General features: G+C 40.3%; 1 protein-coding gene and 1 pseudogene across 1 annotated transcript; one reads left to right on the top strand and one right to left on the bottom strand.

Annotated features, from left to right (window-relative positions):
• Window positions 1-206: 206 nt before the first annotated feature.
• LOC101707147 (consortin pseudogene) lies at window positions 207-2,655 on the top strand (annotated as a pseudogene).
• A 12,795-nt stretch (window positions 2,656-15,450) lies between these two features.
• Window positions 15,451-16,472, bottom strand: LOC101704495 (melanoma-associated antigen B10-like). The gene is given in 2 exon segments (XM_087193767.1): window positions 15,451-16,304; window positions 16,394-16,472. Coding segments are annotated over 2 exon segments (933 nt in total).
• Window positions 16,473-17,970: the final 1,498 nt, after the last annotated feature.

The raw sequence follows: 17,970 nt of genomic DNA on the forward strand, positions 1-17,970 counted from the left end.
ACAAATACCTCAGAAAAGAAGATATGCAGGGTCTAATCCGCCCGAGCCGCGGGAGACGTGAGCGAGCTCCGTGACAGCTCGTCGGCCGCCATGTCAGCGAGTGGAGGGAGAAGCGCGGCCCGCGCCCTGCGGTAGCCCTGCGGTAGCCCTGCCCGTGCCTCGGATTCCCAGACATGGAAGGACTTCGTGAAATTTTAAATGGTTCAACAAAGCATGCGCTAATGGATAACAGCGATCCTCCTACATATAGTCTGCAGATAGAATCACAAGATGGGTGTCATGCTGGTGACAGTGCAGAAAGGAGAGTAACACACTTGCCTTCTGCATCAGATGAAAATGAAAATCAACTTGATGGAGACGGGCCTGCTCTTCTGACCAGCAGTGGTAGTGCAATGGGGAAAACTGAAGTGTTAGAGCAAGATAGTCTCAACAATAATGAAAACTGTGTGTCCAGCTGTGAGGTGGCCGCCAGTGAGAGCTCAGAAAGTGTTCTGTGTGAAGGCCCCAAAGATGGAAAGGACTTCTTGGGAAAAGACAAAAAAATACCTGGAAAAAGAGGTACAAGAACCAAGAAAGGCACTATTAAGAAGACACCAGCAGATGATGCATCTTTAATACAAGAAAAGATGCTAAGTGCAGCCACACATGCTGTTGGTGATGAAGAGACTGCCGAAGTCAATGCTAACGATCAACCAGAAGCCCCAAAGCTAGCTCTGCAGTCTCTGTTCTCACTCATACGAGGTGAAGTTGAGCAGTTGGGTTCAAGAGCACTTCCCCTCTGCCTTCACCAGATAGCAGAATCATATTTCCAGGAAGAAGACTATGAGAAAGCAATGAAATTTATTCAGCTTGAACAATTGTATCATGAGCTGTTGCTGGCAAATCTTTCTGCCATTCAAGAACAGTGGGAAGCAAAATGGAAAACTGTACAACCTCATACAGTTACGCTTCTAAGGAATTCAGAAAAAGGATTTAATGGTGAAGATTTTGAACGGCTTGCTAAATTTTGCTCAACACATCAAGATCCTATTTTATCCAGACAAAAGATAGCTATAGAAAAGTCCCTAGGAAGAAAATGTTTTACTCAGTTAAGAGTGTCTGAAGAATCAAAGACAAAAAGAGCTACATCCAAAGAGCCGGTTTCTGTTGCTGACCTTTACGTTCCGGGGCCTGAGAGCCCTGATATTGAAGAGGAAGTATCAGGTGGTTTAGAGAGTGAAACTTGTCCTGGCCTGGAACCAAGTATAGAAAGCCAGCATAAAGAGGAGCCCCAGGAGAGCAGTGCCACCTGCAGTCAGATGGACAGGCAGGAAGATTCCCTGAGCCTCCCAGTCACTGCAGGGAAGGACCACACGGAGGAGCCACTCTGCAGCGCCAGAGCCGCACTGGAGCTCCACACCCAGTCCTCAGAGTCAGCCGGGAGCAGGTCAGGCCCAGATTCTGCTGAGAATGCTTGTGAGGACATTAGCCGCTTACAGGAGGCTCCCACAGAGGACTGCCCAGATGTGGCCACAATAGAGGTCATTGCTGACCACCCTAAAGTGCTACCCTCTAGTGAGTCAGTGATAGAGCCATTGATCCTACCAGCTGTGATCGAATACCTCCTGTGTTGATTTCTGAGGGTCAGTATTCACAGACTCAAAGGAAAGAACTTCATTTGCCACTTCAGGATGCTTTTGAGGCGTTGCCCATGGACCAACCTGAGAACAATGAATTAAATGTACTGCAGCAGCCTGATCTAACAGACAGTGATGGAAAATAGCCACAGGGTCAGACTGACTCAGAGACTGGCTCTGAGGATGTACTTTTTGAAAATAATAAAATATCTGACTTAAGTGCACTCCGTCCAGAAGTGTATATGGCCCCAGAGGAAAAGGGAGATAAGGAAGATCAAGTCAATAAGGAAACAGAAGACTATTTGAATAGCCTTTTGGAAGAATGCTTAAAAGATACTGAAGATTCTCTTTCCTATGAAGATAATCAAGACGATGATTCTGATCTCCTTCAAGATCTTTCTCCTGAAGAAGCATCCTATAGCCTACAGGAGAGCCTGCCTTCTGATGATAGCTGTCTTTCTCTTGATGATCTTGCCAAAAGGATAGAAATTGCAGAGGTTGTTCCTGCTGAAGGACTGGTGTCTATATTAAAGAAGAGGAATGATTCTGAAGGAGATCATCCTGCCCAAATGCAGCAGAAACCATCTAAGTGAAGAGTAAGATTCCAAGAAATAGATGATAATTTGGATCAAGATGAAGTCGGAGATGGCTCCTGTATTTTATTGATCTTGCTGTGCATAGCAACAGTTTTCCTTAGCGTTGGAGGAACTGTGTTATACTGCACTGTGGGGGACATGGAGTCACCTGTTTGTACAGACTTTGCAGACAACATGGACTTCTATTACACAAAGCTCCTGCAGGGAATGGCAGAACTTAAACACTGGGTCTACCTCTCCTAGCACCATTCAAGAGGACAAGCATGTTGGCAGTGAGAGTGAAAGATGTGAAACTTTCTCAACAGCTTTTATTTCAGGAGTTCTGAAACACCCCCCCTTTTCTTCCAGCAAGGACCCAAGGACATCAAAAACAGCCACTTTTTAAGTGACGACCAGAGGAACTTTCTCAGAATAACCCACATAACAAGGCAAATATTGATCTAAGCATTGTGGACTGTGGAAGTGGTCTTTGGGGAGCGAGTGTATTCATTTCCTCCTCACTGCTTCCCAGTGTAATGAGTACACTGAGCAGAATACGCAGGGCAGTCTTGGAAATACACTATTTTTAGCTACTTTGTCAAGCCAAAAGTGAAAGGACACTTCTGGTTTATATCTCTCAGTCCTTAGGCATTGCTTCCAGCCATCACGCAATAAGTTGTTCATGACCAACAGTGGTTAATTTATGATTTCAATGTTATTTTTAGTTAACTTTGAGAGCTGTGTAATTTAGGCTTCTTGCATTATTTCCAGATTCTGTTCTTCATTTGTGTGTGTGTGTGTGTGCTTTAAGCAATTATCTGAAGCAAATATCCAACATAGAATAACAAAGATTATCTTTATTCTTTTAACTTTACTATGATGTGCAGGCACAAATCTTTGAAGAAAGCTTAATTGTGGAATAGATGAACTATAGAAATGTTGGCCCCGAAATGAAAAACTGTTGCAGATATGTGGCAATTAACTTGATTGGGTATCGAGAAATTAATCACAGGCCTGAAGGCAAATTAAAGAGCTCTCCCTGAGTCTCAGATCACAGTTTCATCATGGATTCAGTGCTTCCTGAAGTGATGAATGCTGGACTCGATTCAGCAAACACTTATTGAGCACCTATTATGCTCTAAGAATCTAAAAACCAGAATATGAACATAAATAAGATATAATTCCTGCTATATATGCTTTAATTCTGATCTTCTGTAAAGTAAAGCAGTACTTTGGCATGTAAATCAGTATTTGCAGATCATGCATTCAGATGTTTTGATTGTGCATTCATATCATGGGCTTGATTTGGACCACATAGTGGGGTCATTAAGCAGAAATTCAGTCATACCTTAAATAGGCAAATGTCTAGTTTTTGTTTAAGTCTGTCAGTTAGGTGGCTTTTCCTTATCTAAGGTACAGAGGTCTAATATTTAGGAAGCCTTGCTTTGACTTTTTTATATTGTAGATAGCATTAAAAAACCCATGAATTATAAAAAAAAGAAGATATGCAGTAGCAAATAAGCATATGAAAGGATGCACATAATATAATTTTTCATTAGGGATATACAATTCCAAACAACAATTATTACCCACACATACCTAGTAGCAGGATTAAAATATCAACTGCTGTTGAAGATAGCATTGGATCTGTGACACGTTGATGACTGGAATGAAAAATGGTGCAGCCACTTTGTACAACTCCCCACAAGGAATGTGATCATTATGTACTGCAAAAATGTACTAATAAAAAAATAAAAATTGAACAAAAAAAAGTTTGCTAGTTTCCACTCTTATCATATGATCTAGCAATTGTGCTCACAGATGTTTTTCCAACTGGTTTGACAACTTTATGGCATAATAAATAATTGTATATATTTATATTGTATTAGCATTATTCATAGTCACCAAAACCAAGATGCCCTTAATAGGTGAATGAATAAACAAACTATGGTATATATGTACAGTGGACTATTATTCAGCAATAAAAAAACCCATCAATGCATGAAATAACAAGGATAAATTTGAAATAAATGCAGATAAGTGAAAAGAGCTAGTCTGAAAGTATTATCTATTATATGGTTCCATTTTATATGATGATTCACAAAAGACACAACTAGAGAGCCAAAAAGAGGGCAGTAGTTTCCAGGAAGTTGAGGAGAGAATTCAGTAGATGAAACATTTTTAACAGCATAAAAAGTGAGCCTTAATATATACAAAAAATTAAAAACCAATTTCAAGGTCAGGGTACCTCAGGATGGAGGGCAGACATCAACAAAAGAATTTAACTATATTGCAAATGCATGAAACAACGTCACTGAAGAGAATAAGGTGAAAGAGGTGATTGCCTAAGCAACTTTGGAAATGAGTAGAGATTGCAAGGATAGAGAAAGAAGTATATAGACATTCTAATCTTATTAAACTTGCTTCTCACAAGTTTATGGGTTGACAATTTTGAAATCAATACATTGGGATTGACTAAATATAAAGATGTTGGAAAGTGGGGTTTCATTTTGTAATAAAGGTAAGCAAAGGGGGAAGGCCAGAATGAATCATCTAGCCTAGTAATAGTAGATTAAAGTTTGAGACATCAGTAAGACTCATGGTTAGCTAAATATGCTTAATATGTAGATATTTTCCAAGTTCCGTTTGCTAACAGAGCTTAGAAGCAACAAGAATGTAGTACCAGTTGAACAATTTGAGCAAAAAAAATCTGATATTATAAATGAAAGTATGAAATAAATATATATGAGTTAATACTAATATAAATGAATGAGTTAATGAATAAATAAATTAAGGCAAATACATAAATCTTTTGAACAGAAGAATTTAAAAAAATTTATATGAATACTCCACCCTCGAGGAAATGAAACAAAAACTCCCCACCCTTTTACAGTGAACTGATAGTGACTTCCTTCCATAATATTGTGTAGAAAGGGCGAAAAAACAGTAACTGTACAGTAGACAAATACCACCACAGCCAGGTGGTCAGGATGAATATCATCAGTCATAAGTCATCTTGATAGTATGTGCACTTTAAATAATATGATCAAAATTGCATTTCCTCTTGAGGTCCTCTTCTCAAGAGCCCATACCTATGTAATCATGAGACAAATCATAAAATACTTCAAAATTGAAGGGCAGTATATAAAATACCAGACTACTGCTCTCCAAAAGTGTAAAGGTCATCAAAAGCAAGCAATATCTAGAAAACTATCACAATCTAGAAAAGCTTATAAGAGATGAAGACTAAATTGCGGTGTGGAAACATTAATGAGATCCCAGGAAAGAAAAAGGACATTACAGGGCAAATGAAGGAAATATGAAGTATGGATTTTAGTTAATTATAATATATTGATACTGGTTCATTAATTGTGACAAATATATATCAATGTACAGTAAACAATAAGGAAACGTGAATGCTGAGCATAAGAGGAACTTCTGTACTATCTTTGCAACTTTTCTATAAATAAAAGAAAACTTTAAACTGTATTTTCAAATAAAGGCTTTGTTGTTATTCTTTGAAACAAGATCTCACTATCTTACCTGGCAGGTCTGGAACTTGCGAGCTCAAGTGATCCTCTTGCTTCAGTCTCCCAAGAAGCTAGAACTATAGGCATGTGCTACCATGCCTGGCTGAAAATTTTCTTTATACATTCCCTGCTAAAGATAATTTTAAATAAAACTCATAATTAAATTTTAAAAATAAGCTGGACGTGGTGGTGCACTCCTGAAATCACAATATAATCAAGTTACTCCTCCCTCTGGGTACTTATTCTGCAGACCGCAAAGAAGGAGGCCTGCAAATAGTAGTATGTGTGTGTGTGGGGGGGGGGGCAAACTGTGTGTGGTTTATTAGAAAGAATAAAGAAAACCTCTTGCTAGCCTAGAGTGGTTCCAAAGGAGGACACTTCAGAGGTGACTAAATCTAGGAGCTTATATGCAGGCTTTGGCAGACACCCGAAAATGAAGCTATACAGTTGCCACTGTTTGTAGGCTTTTTTCGTCTGGAAAGCAGATTTTATTAGTCCATTGTTCTTTGCACTCCAATTAGGCTTTTGTCACTTGTGCTCCAATTTCCCGAGGTTTTTTCAATTTACTCAGGCCTTTTCCCTTTGTCCCCTGTGCTCCGATTTCCCAAGGCTTATCCTAATTTACTCAGACTTTTGCCTTTATGTGTCTACTGCTGCTCTGTCTCCTGGTCTCAGCAGCACTCTGAAAGGCTGAGGAGAAAGGGTCACAAGTTTGAGCCCAGCCTTGGCAATTTAGCAAGACCTTATCTCAAAATAAAAAAAATAAAAAATGGGCTCACTGTGAAGGCCCCAGTTTCAAATCTCAGTACCACAAAGATAGCTCATAGATAGATAGATAGATAGATAGATAGATAGATAGATAGATAGATAGACAGACAGAATAAAGGGCCTCCAGGGTTGACAGCAGGATTGACAGTGGGGGAGTGGCACTGTTCAAGTCTGGGAGGATCCTTCAGACTTCATTCAAAGTCTTTGGCTTGCCTTGTGGCAGGGCCTAAATGACTCCCTCTGCTGACCTGAGGCCAAAACCATCACCCAATACTCCAGTTTTCAAAGTGCTCACTGAGGAAACTCAGAAAGTGCTAAATCAAATGATTCATGTTGTATTTTACCAGAACTGAAATTAGCATTTGGACTCTGGGCTTAGCACCTCCAATCTGTGACCAGCAGGGCTTAAACTTCTCCCTGGGTCCTTACCTTGCTTTGTGGCAAGACACTGGCTCCTGTGCTGATTTGACACTTTCTCACTCTTACAAAATTCTCCCTGAGGTTTGAGAAGGAGAAATAAAAAGAAGCTATGTCCAGTATCCAGACTTAGGCCCTCTCAGGGATCAAAGCAGGGATTGGGCCCTGTGCTGAACCCTCTGGTTTGGAGGAGGAATTACCCTTGGTCCTAACTTAGTTGGATTTCTGTTGTTTGTTTTGTGTGGTACTGGGAAGTAAACCTAAGGCCTTTGCACTGAGCTATATCTCCAGCATTTTGAGGGACAGGCAGGGTCTTGCTAAGTAGCCTAATTGTCCAGGGTGACCTGGAACTTGTGATCCTGATTCTCCTGGTTCAGCCTCCTAGAGTCTTTCACTTAGGTTTCTGAACTTGACTCCTGGACAGGCCTGGGAAGATCCTTCTTCCAAATTGAGTCCTTGAGCCTTAGACCAAAGCCAAACCCCTATCTCCTCCAACACTGTTATATCCTCACCCCAGGTGCAAGACGGTGAACGGGCACTTGCACCAAACAATCATTCTGGAGCTCCTAGATTTGACAGTAAGCTCAGGGCTCTGGGTAGACCAGTTTGTTCTACTATGGCTGATTTCTTCACATCTTCCTCAGGGTGCTCACCTTTACTTTATTAAAACTTGAGACTCTTATCTTTGATGGTCTGTGGCTGACACTCTGTGACACTCTATGACACTCTGGTCCAATACCCTCACCTCTCGGTGAAAAGTAATAACAGTTACTACAGATCATTTGAAAATGTTAAGAATGACTGGTACAGATTTTTAATTTTTTAAAAAAATTCAAGTAATCTAGTATTATTTCAATAATAAAGACTGAGGTTTGGACCTCACATATCACCTTCACTCAACAAACTGCACCATGGACAGTAATTCCCTACTCCCCATCCTGAAAAACATCTATACCTGGGGCCAACCTCTTAGTGGAGAGGGTATCTGGTGGTAATATAAACAACCAAATGGAGTCACAGGCCATCTCCCTTGAGGCTGAAAAAGAAGCAGTGTAAGGTAGGATAACATCTAGACCTTTTTTTGAAGACATCTGCAATCACCTTTTTATTTGCAGAATCACTGAGGTACTTAGCTTCAGGGAATTCAAATTTCCACTCCCCTCAAATTTTCTACTGCTTGCAGCTACAGGTATCCATTACTCATTAGCACTTCCTGGCTTATTGCAACTGTCATCCCTCACCATCCTCCCCTTCCATAACATCAGCCTCAGTGGAGAAAGGACACTGTGTACCAGAGAGGAAATATCTTTCTGTACCAAGAATCATGGCAGCTTACAGCTCCAGTACATTGGCAGGAATACACAACCAACCAGAATAGTAAAGGGAATGTAGTTCCCCTAGATTTCATAAAAAACACCATCCAGTGACACAGGACAGCTAGCTATACCCTGTTTGACAGCAAGTAGGGGAGATTCTGAGATAGAGTGGTGGATCAGACATGCCTATGGTCCTATTACGTGGTACATCTGCCCACTCAGATCACCCACAACTTCTGACTGGTAATGATTTAGAGATTCCTTAAACCATTTGTATAAGTTTCCAGGACCCTCCAGGACTTCGCATCTTCTCTCCTTTGGATCTCTTTTTGAATATATATTGAACTCTGAATTTAGAAACCTGACTTCCATCTTTCCTGGGCCTTCTGAACTTGGATTAGTTTTTGATCTCTCTCATAGCTTCTGGAAATATACCACCACCACCCCTTGATTTTCCTCACTGAGGATATTTTCTCTAGTATCTTCCTGAGACTGAGTCATTATGAATAGGTCCCTGTTTCTCAAAGTAAAGAGAAAAATCTCATTGACATAGCAGAATTTTAAAGCATGCCCCAGATGTATCCTGGTACTTCAAGAATTCTTTGTATAGATGAGGGACTAAATTAAATTTTTATTGTCATAATTAGAAACCATGTAAATATATGATGCAATAACAATGGGACCATATATTCACCCAAAAGTCTAACAAATTTAAAATGGGTCAGATTAAATTCCTTGCAGTTTAGGATATTCACATACATTAATATGTGAGAACATATATTGATTCAGTACTATTGGAACAAAATTTTAGCAAGATTCAGCAAAACAAAATATTTATAGTCATCATACTTTTTCCACTTTAACCTAATTTGCAGTTCTCTGTATTTTCCTATGAAATTTATCCATACTTGCCAAAGAAGTCATGCTCAGTGATGTTGATATATATTTTATTAGTCATAGCAATAAATGAAAAACAACTTATACATCCATCAAAAGGAGAGTGGTTAAATCAATTTTGGCATATATACACTTTAGAATTCTAATGAGTAGTTAAAAAAGAGTGAGGTGGATCTCTATTTGCTTTCACAGAAAGATCTTGTATTTGTTTCATTAAGCTGCTAGGATAAGAGGCAGAACAATTTGTATATAATTACCCAAATAAAACCAGAATGTTTCATTTTTCCAGTATTTCTATGTAAGGGAAGGCTCAGACTTTATTTTAAAATAGTATGTATAATATTTTAAATTGCTGTTACTTATGGAGAGGGAAGAATTTTAGAGTAATATAGTCAGCAAGGAGAATTGTTATTTATCCATATTGCCAGATGTTTTATAGCTATAATATATGCACTATTACTTTTTTTCTTAGACTGAGGATTAAACCTTTTGGCACTGAGCCTGGCCTTTTTTTATTTTTTATTTTTTATTTTTTATTTTTTTATTTTTAGTTAAGTTCTTGCTAAGTTGCCAAGTTTTTCAGGCTGGGCTCAAATTTGCAATCTTCCTGCCTCACCCCGGAGTGCTAGGATTACAGGCATAATGATTTTTCTAATTATAAACCTTCAATAAGACACAACAGAAAGAGTAGCTGTATATTATTCAGATAAAGTAATTGCTAGTGAATTTAATGGAAAAAGCCTGAAATCTGAAAGGTTCAACATAACAAAAGTTTATTTCTTGTGCACATAACATCCGATGCGGCCAAGTGAGAGTTTCCACTGTCAGTTGACCCAAGGATCCAGTCTGCTTCCATCATGTGGTTCCACATCTCAGTATGGGATCTGCACATTTTCTGCTGAATAGACCAAAAAGCTTAGAAATGACATACTGAGTCTCAAATGTCTTGGCCTGACTATGGCAAGCATTGCTTCTGTTTGTATTTCGGTAGAAAGGGTATTCAACTGACATTCCCTAACTACAAGTGACTGGTAATGTAGTCTCCCTACATGTCCTGGAAGGAAAGCCAGACACAATGTGGATGAGCACCTGCAGACTCTCTATAAACAGTTACAAGTAATAATATGTGCAGCTTTTATAATTTGTGCAAGAAAAGCCCTTTTCCTTTGCAGAGAGGTTTCTGAGAATGCCAAAATTGAGTTGAAACTTGTCAATTTTTCTACTCCTTACTTTGTAACAGATGTTTTTAAATACAAGATCACATAAAATTTCTCAAGGACCCTTTATGAGTATCACCAGAGTTTACTCTTCTTTTCTCAACAGCTCTTTTCTGTACTTACCTTTACAATAGTTTCAAATACTGAGAATTTCCTTCATTTTTTCATTGCATAATCAAAATCATAACATGTGAGTTATGTGCTACCTCCCTCTTGATAAATATTCCTGAACACTTGTACATGTGTCTACACAGAGTGAAAAGCCAGGATTTTCCTCTGGGGTAGGTACAGAAAAAAAGCCGTATGAAGCATGGGGATTATTTTTACATTTTTCATAAAAGCTAGAATGCTAGGAGCATTTTCTACTCTGGTAGCAGTCTGAATAATTGCTACAAAAATCTGTCCATTCACTTATCTCTGAAACCAGTGAGTATGTTATGCTTTATGGCCAAAGACACTTTTTAAGTCTATTAAGGGTAAGAAACTGATATTAAAATAGGAAGATTATACTGTATTGTTGAGATGGGTTCAATCTCATGATACAAGCCCTTGCAAGCAGAAAGTTTTCTCTGGAAGAAGAGAGATGGAGCAGAGGGGAAACTTAGAATTACTTCAAGTGTGAGGATTAAACTTGGAGTTACTGACTGTGTTCTAGTTTGGATCATGACTAGCCCCTAAAACTCTCATATGCCCAGAGGTGGGGCTTTTGGAGGATAGCTGAATAATTGGGGGGAGATGCTGTACTCATGGGTGGCTTCATCTACTGGGAAATTCAGTGGCTAACTGTGTTGTTAGGTGAGGGCTGGTTGGAAGAGGCTGTCATTAAGAGCATGGCCTGAAGGGCTGGGGATTTAGCTCAGTGGTTTCGATGCCTGCTGCCCAAGCGCAAGGACCCGAGTTCGATCCCCGGTACCAAAAAGAAAAAAACAAAAAAAAAGAGCATGGCCTGAAGGTTATGTCTCCCTCCCTGGCTCTTCCCTGCTTTCTCTGCTTTCTGGTTGCCATGATATGAGCAACTGTCCTCCCCGCAGGCCCTTCCACCATGTCATTTCTGCCTGGGAGCTAGCTGACCAGAGACTGTAACTGTGAGCTCAAATAAACCTCCTGTCCTTTAAGTTGTGGGTATCAGGTATTGTGTCTCAGTGGACAACAAAGTGACTAAGACACTCAAGATAAGTGGGACCATATGCAAGGACTGGAGAGAGGTCCAGTGGAATTATGATTGCTCCAGCTGAATGCAAACATAGTATAGGACCTTGGTCTTACATTTTCCAAGGTCTGGAACCCACCGATTTATTGATTTTGAAAGGAAACTTTTCCCAAGGTCTTGTGATAATTGTCCAGAGTCTCTGGCCGTGGTAGCACACTGCTGCAATCCCAGCATGCTTGAGGCAGAAGGATGACAAGTTTGAGCCCAGCCTGGGCAATTTAGCAACTTAGTAAGATCCTGTCCCAAAATAAAAAAGGGTTGGGGATGTAGTTCAGTGCAAGAGCCGTAGCTAAGTTTGTGGTAATTTATTACTGTAGCCATAGAAATTTACCACAACCCCCTAGAAAGACTGCAGCATTTGTTAGAATCCAGTCTCTATAGATGGTTGTACACAGTGACTTTCTTGATTCTTTCTCATTTACCACTTTTAAAGGAGAATTTTGCTCTTGAACACATAGTTAAGCACATTCATCAGTGTATGAATTTATGGGCCAATCTCAAAGAAGTCATCAACTTCACTTTTCCTTCTTACTAACCTCATTTGCCTTCTAAAATATCTAACTTCAGTATGGCATTCCAAGACCCAGTAGATTCTGTGCCAAATTTGACTCTATTCACAAGCCAATTTGGAAAAAGCTGGTGGAAACACCCATAGAAGATGAGAAGACACCTAGCCATCAGTGCCAAACAGAGTTATGTGGAAAGGGCTATTGTTATCAGAGGGGTTTCAAGGTGAAAGTTGTGACAGGGACATATGCAGGGAGTTGGGGTATTCTAAGTTAGGAAAAAGGAAGGATATTTTGAGCTTTCTTTCTGGCAAGTTGTAGGTAGGGCCTTCATGAAAAGAAGGAAAGAGTTGCACAGCAGGTCATGATGAAGATTTGGGCATTAAGGCCTACTGGAGTAGACTTAGGGGAAGAGTGATATAATTTGGGGAGTGCAGGGCCTGGTCCTTCGTGCCAGCCCCTGGGCAAAATCAACGCTCGAAGAACACTGGAACTAGGGGCAAGTGGGCACTAGGTAAATGAGACCTATAAGAAATCCCCAAATGATGATTCTCATTTTCTCCTTTATTTATTATGGCTGGATTCAGTTTATTGGGCCCAGGTTCGTTTCTTCTTTATATTTCCTCAGAGACATTGTGAAATGTAAGGAAAAAATAGATTAAGAGGCCAGAGTTTGGCATAGGCCAGGAAGAGTGGAAAAATAAGGGCTACAGAAGAATTTAGACAAAAGGTTCAGTTCCAGCACTATCATTTACAAGCTAGATGAATTTGAGAAATCTGAAATTTTTTATGAGCCTCTGATTTTTCATCTCTGCAGTGGGTTTGATAAATGGTCAGCTGCTCTCTGGCTCGTATTTGTCCTGTAAAGTAGGAATCCTGGAATGTATTTAATTTATAAAAGGAACTTGGCACAGTGCCTGGCACATAATGGGTTTGATAAATTTCAGTTATTATTATAATTTTCTGACCTCTAATCCTACCAGTCACCCCACTGCTTTGGTTTTTGCTGTTTTGTATTATCCAGGAAATGTCAGAGAATTTGCAGCCCATTTGGACATAGCACACAAAATCAGCCAAAATACTCCTTAGCAATTTCAACCAAGTTACTTTATATACAACTTTTTGAAGATATTTATTTGTATGGGTTCAACTTTAAAGTTTGTTGGAACTCAAAGTTCCTAGACCTTCTATCAAGGTATCTTGGTTACTTTCTCATTGCTGGGACAAAATATCTGACACCCATAAACTAAAAAAGGAAAGGTTTATTTAAATTTATAGTTTGCAGAGGTTTCAGTCCATAGTTGGCTGGCTCCAAGGCAGAGGGACATGGCAGAGGAGAAACAGTTCATGGCATGGCAGGCAGGAAGCAGCCAGCAGTGAGCATTCCTTTCTCTTTTATACCATTCAGGCTACAAGCCTATTGGTTGGCTGTCACGCACACCCAAGTGGCTCTTCTGCCTTTAGTAAGTCTATTCAGCCACATCCAATACTATGCTAAATCAATCAATGGACTAATCCAGGTATCACACACCCTTAATCCATAATCACACACTCATGATCCAACTACCTCCCCAAAGTCCAACCTATGACCACATGAGGCTTTGGAAGACATCTAGTTATAAGCCCTAACCTGAAGTATATTTCAATTTCTCCCCTCCATCTGCCTTTCCATCCAAACAACCTGCATTTGCAATTATTTCAGCTCCACAAATGTCTAATTTTAGTTTAGAATTTGCTGAATTACAATTATGTATACAAGGTAACCCAATTTAAAGGTACGTTTAATGGATGAACTCTGCCTCTCCTAGCCCACCACAAAGATTGCCAGTACAGTAGCTTCTGAGGATTCCATCTCATGAGTAACATCATTATTTCTTAGACATTCCCTTGTGATGAAAGATGTGCATAAGTCATCTTGTGCACTGTGTTCACCTGCACTGAGATTAGACTACAGGACATAGTCTATTCTTGCCCCAGGTGGAGATTTTATTTCTAGTTTACATATGATATAAAAATGACTTCTAAAAGATGTTTTCTATTCCTGCCTTTAGTCTCCCAACATTGGGATAAACCATATTAGGTTTTGGTCCTTGTCTACCATTCCCACAGGCTCATAAGTTTCACCACTCAGCTTTATCTAAAATCATTTCACATTGAAAGACTTGCAGCTTTCCAAGGTCCTAAACACACTTGCTGCAAGGCATTTACATTTGACTGCTCACATCTGCTATGAAGTCTTCAAGCCTTTTTTTGACTTGTCTTTCTGGGTAGGGAGTATCTCCTTGCCATTTGTTTTGCTAAAATGTATATGTTGAAACTTAAATCTCCAATGTGATGGTATTTGGAGGCAGGGCCTTTGGGAGGAAATTAGGTCAGGGGATGGAACTCTCATAAATGAGATTGGGGCCCTTATAAAAGAGGCCCCAAAGGGACTCTCAGCCCTTCTGCTAAGGATTGTGGTCTATGATCCAGGAAGTGGGCCCTTACCAGGTACTGAATATACCAGCATTTTGATTTTGGACTTTGCATCCTCCATAACTGTGAGCCTTAATTGTCTGTTCAAGGATGAAGAGATCAGAGCCCTTTCTCATCCTTTGAGGGTATAATGAGAAGACAAGAACCCAACCTTGCATCCTAAGCTCAGACTTCCAGCCTCCAGAACATGGAGAAATAGTTGTTGTTTTAGCCACTCAGTCTATGACAATTTGTTATAGGAACCTTAACTAAGTCACTTACTGTTTTCTATTCACAATGGGTATTTCAAGACTTTAAACTTCTGTGGGCAGGGATAATGTTGTTCATTTTAGATTAGGTACCAACACAAGCCTTCTAAAGATAAATGTTTAATTGTTGCTTGAGAAAAAAATTAGCCCCTGAAAAAGAGATCTAATGTATTATGATTTAATTTTTTCCACAATATATATACATATATATGTATATATAGATCATATATATATTAAAGATACAAAACAACAGACTTACAGTGACAAATGAAACCAACAATTTTTAGTGTTTTACTTTTTGCTCCATTTCTTGATATCAACTATTACAATGCTGAGTTGTTTCACATTTTCTAGAAAATGCCTAATTTACTGCCATGCTATCAGGTTGTAAATCATGAAATATGGTGGAACATTTCTTAATTTGTTTTACAAAAGAATAAAACTCTTAAATTCCACTCACAGCAATAAATTTCTGAGTAAAGGCATTCATAAACTTTTATTATGAAGGTAGTTTGACCTTCTGATAAAAGGAATAATAACATTTTTCAAGTTACTGAGGCATACAGAACAGAAGAAGAAAATAATGCTACACATTGTGTTGTCTCCAGACCTACCCTGACCTTCCACTACTTAGAATGTGAAGTTTTCAACCCCAAAATGATGACACAGCATTTGCTATGAGTGGGGTGAGCAACTGCCCATTCCCTTAGAACGTTCATTAACTCTGTCCCTAATGTCATCCCTCGCTGCAACTCTGGCTTGGTCTCTTTCTTTCTCATCTTTCAGTGCCTCCTCATACCAGGATGGGAAGGCACTGCTGCTACCATGGGCCTTAGCTAAAAACTCTAGGACTTTCATCTTACTGGTTTTGATGTGAGCTCTGGGACCCCAAAGAAATTCACAACACTGAAGATCACTGTTGGGCACCTGCCTGTACTCCAGGTACTTTTCCTCCACTAAGTCTTTGATGACAAGCTACCTAGGCTTCCCAAAAAGGAAGTACTTCCGCCCACTGTACAGCCCAATTGCATTCACTGTTTGCCAGACTTGCTCCTCAGTGGCACAGCTGCCCTTCATAAATATCACACCCAGGATAATTATCAGCAGGCCAGTCATGGGCACACTTTAGTCATCACTCAGCCCTGCTTCACAGCTTAGTTCCACTTTGTTGACAAGGAGATAGATGTGCTTGGTGGCATCCATTTCCTTCATGTCAAGGCCAAAGATCAGCTCTTGGTGCTCAGAAGCTTTCTGCAGGATCTCTTGGAAGTAGCCCCTATGCAGCTGGATTACATTTCTCAGCATTTCTGCCTTTGTAATGGGTTCCTTCACTTGGTACTTGTTCAGCAGGTACAGCACCGATATAAACACCTTCTCATCTAGAGGGCTTCTGTGGGGCTTGTATTTTGGCCTTTCCTTCACTTGGTTGTTGCCCCTTACATTAGATTTGTATGAAGCAGCTGCAGCAGAAGTGGCAGTGGATGGGGCTCTGCAAGGCCCTTGGGGGTTGCTGGTTTTCCCAGTAGCAGCTGCCCTTTGATGATTCCCTTTGAAGTGAGGAGTAAGAAGAAGAGGAAGAAGAGCAAGACTCCTTTTACTCTTGCAGTGGCCTAAGCACCGACCTGATTTATGGGCTGTTCTTTGGCCTGACAGAGTTTCTCATGGGCACAGAGCTTACTGTTCTGACCCCGAAGCATGCTGGCTTTAGATTGGGGCAGTAGGAAGACAGGCAGGTGACTATGATCTGGAAGACAGAGAATGAGATAGTTGGAATGCTTCCACTGGGAGACAACTCCTTGGCTTCATTGAAGGCTTCCTCTACCGTTTCCCTTGAAGTCACTGCTTTAGGAACTCACAATATACGTATTTCCTGATCTGCTTGTCCTCTGGGACCTTGTGGAAGCAACTAATGTGTGCCTTAGGTTCCTAGTTGCCAGATCTGCCTGAGGCGTACTGGGGCTTAGAGCATGGGCTCCATTTGGGGGTTGGAGGTCCAGTCTTTCTTCCAGTTCACATTAAGGGCAATCACCTCATTACTGGCAGGACCTGGAGACCCTCTGAGATGCCAGACAATCAGCTGAAGAGAACCTCATCTCACCACACCTGTCTAGGTGATTGTGTTAGTTACATTTCTCTCTTGCTGAGATAAAATACCTGGCACCAAAAATTAAAGGGGGAAGCATTTATTTGGCTTCCAATTCCTAGAGATCTCAGTCCAAAGTTGGCTGGCTCCAAGGCAGGGTGGTGGCACACAGGCCTTCCAGAGGAGAAACAGTTCATGGCTGCCAGAAGGTAACAAAAGCAACAAGGGACCTTAACAGCATCTTTCTGCCCCTTTTATCTTACTCAGACTATCAGGATTTGGGCAGTGCCAAAGCAGTCACTCACAGGTAGTGGTTTAGTGATCACATGCTCTTAATCCTAGCATCACACACTGTAGATCCACCCACTTATGACCACATGAGGCTTTGGGGGGACATCTAGAGCCAAACCATAATGATGATGAAAGCACAGGTTCTGTGGAACTCTCTCCTGCAGCAGTGTTCTTGTCCTCACGTATTGTCCTTACCTTCACTTTTTTTAGGCACTGGGATTCCTCGCTCTTCTTACCCTCCCCCTCTCCCTCCCTCTTATTATCAGCTTGCTGACTTGATACTGCATTGCTCCCATTCTAATTTATTCACTTTTCTGAGACACTAGAAGCAGAAGTCAGGGTTCTTCACAGCAGTTCACCCTCAAGGGCAAATATAGGCATGATTCTGTGAGGTTCTAGCTCTTTGGGAATGGTTACTACCTCAGACTTCACTCAGACTCTCTGCTTTTACTTCTGTTAAAGACTGAAAACCCTCTTTCCGTTGATCTGAAGTCAGTACTCTACTTGAATACTTTCACTCCCCTCAGTCTCCTCAGAAAGAAGTTAGAAACTACTCAAATAAAATGCTGGTGAGGCTGTAGGGGAAAAGGAACTCTTCTACATTGTTGGTGGGAGTGTAACTAGCATAACCACTATGGAAATCAGTATAGAGATTTCTCAAAAAACTGAAAATAGAAATTCTATTTGACCTGGCTATTCTTCTAGGGATCTTTCTGAAAGAGAAAAAAACAACATATCACATAATACATACCTATGTTTACAGCAGCACAAGTGATAATAGCTAAATTTTGGGAGCACCCTACATGTCCATGAACAGATGA

The sequence above is a fragment of the Heterocephalus glaber genome, unplaced genomic scaffold (genome assembly GCF_053883595.1).
Source record: "Heterocephalus glaber isolate CG9 unplaced genomic scaffold, H.glaber_assembly_v1.0 deba00001594, whole genome shotgun sequence".
In the NCBI taxonomy this organism is placed as follows: Eukaryota; Metazoa; Chordata; class Mammalia; order Rodentia; family Bathyergidae; genus Heterocephalus; species Heterocephalus glaber.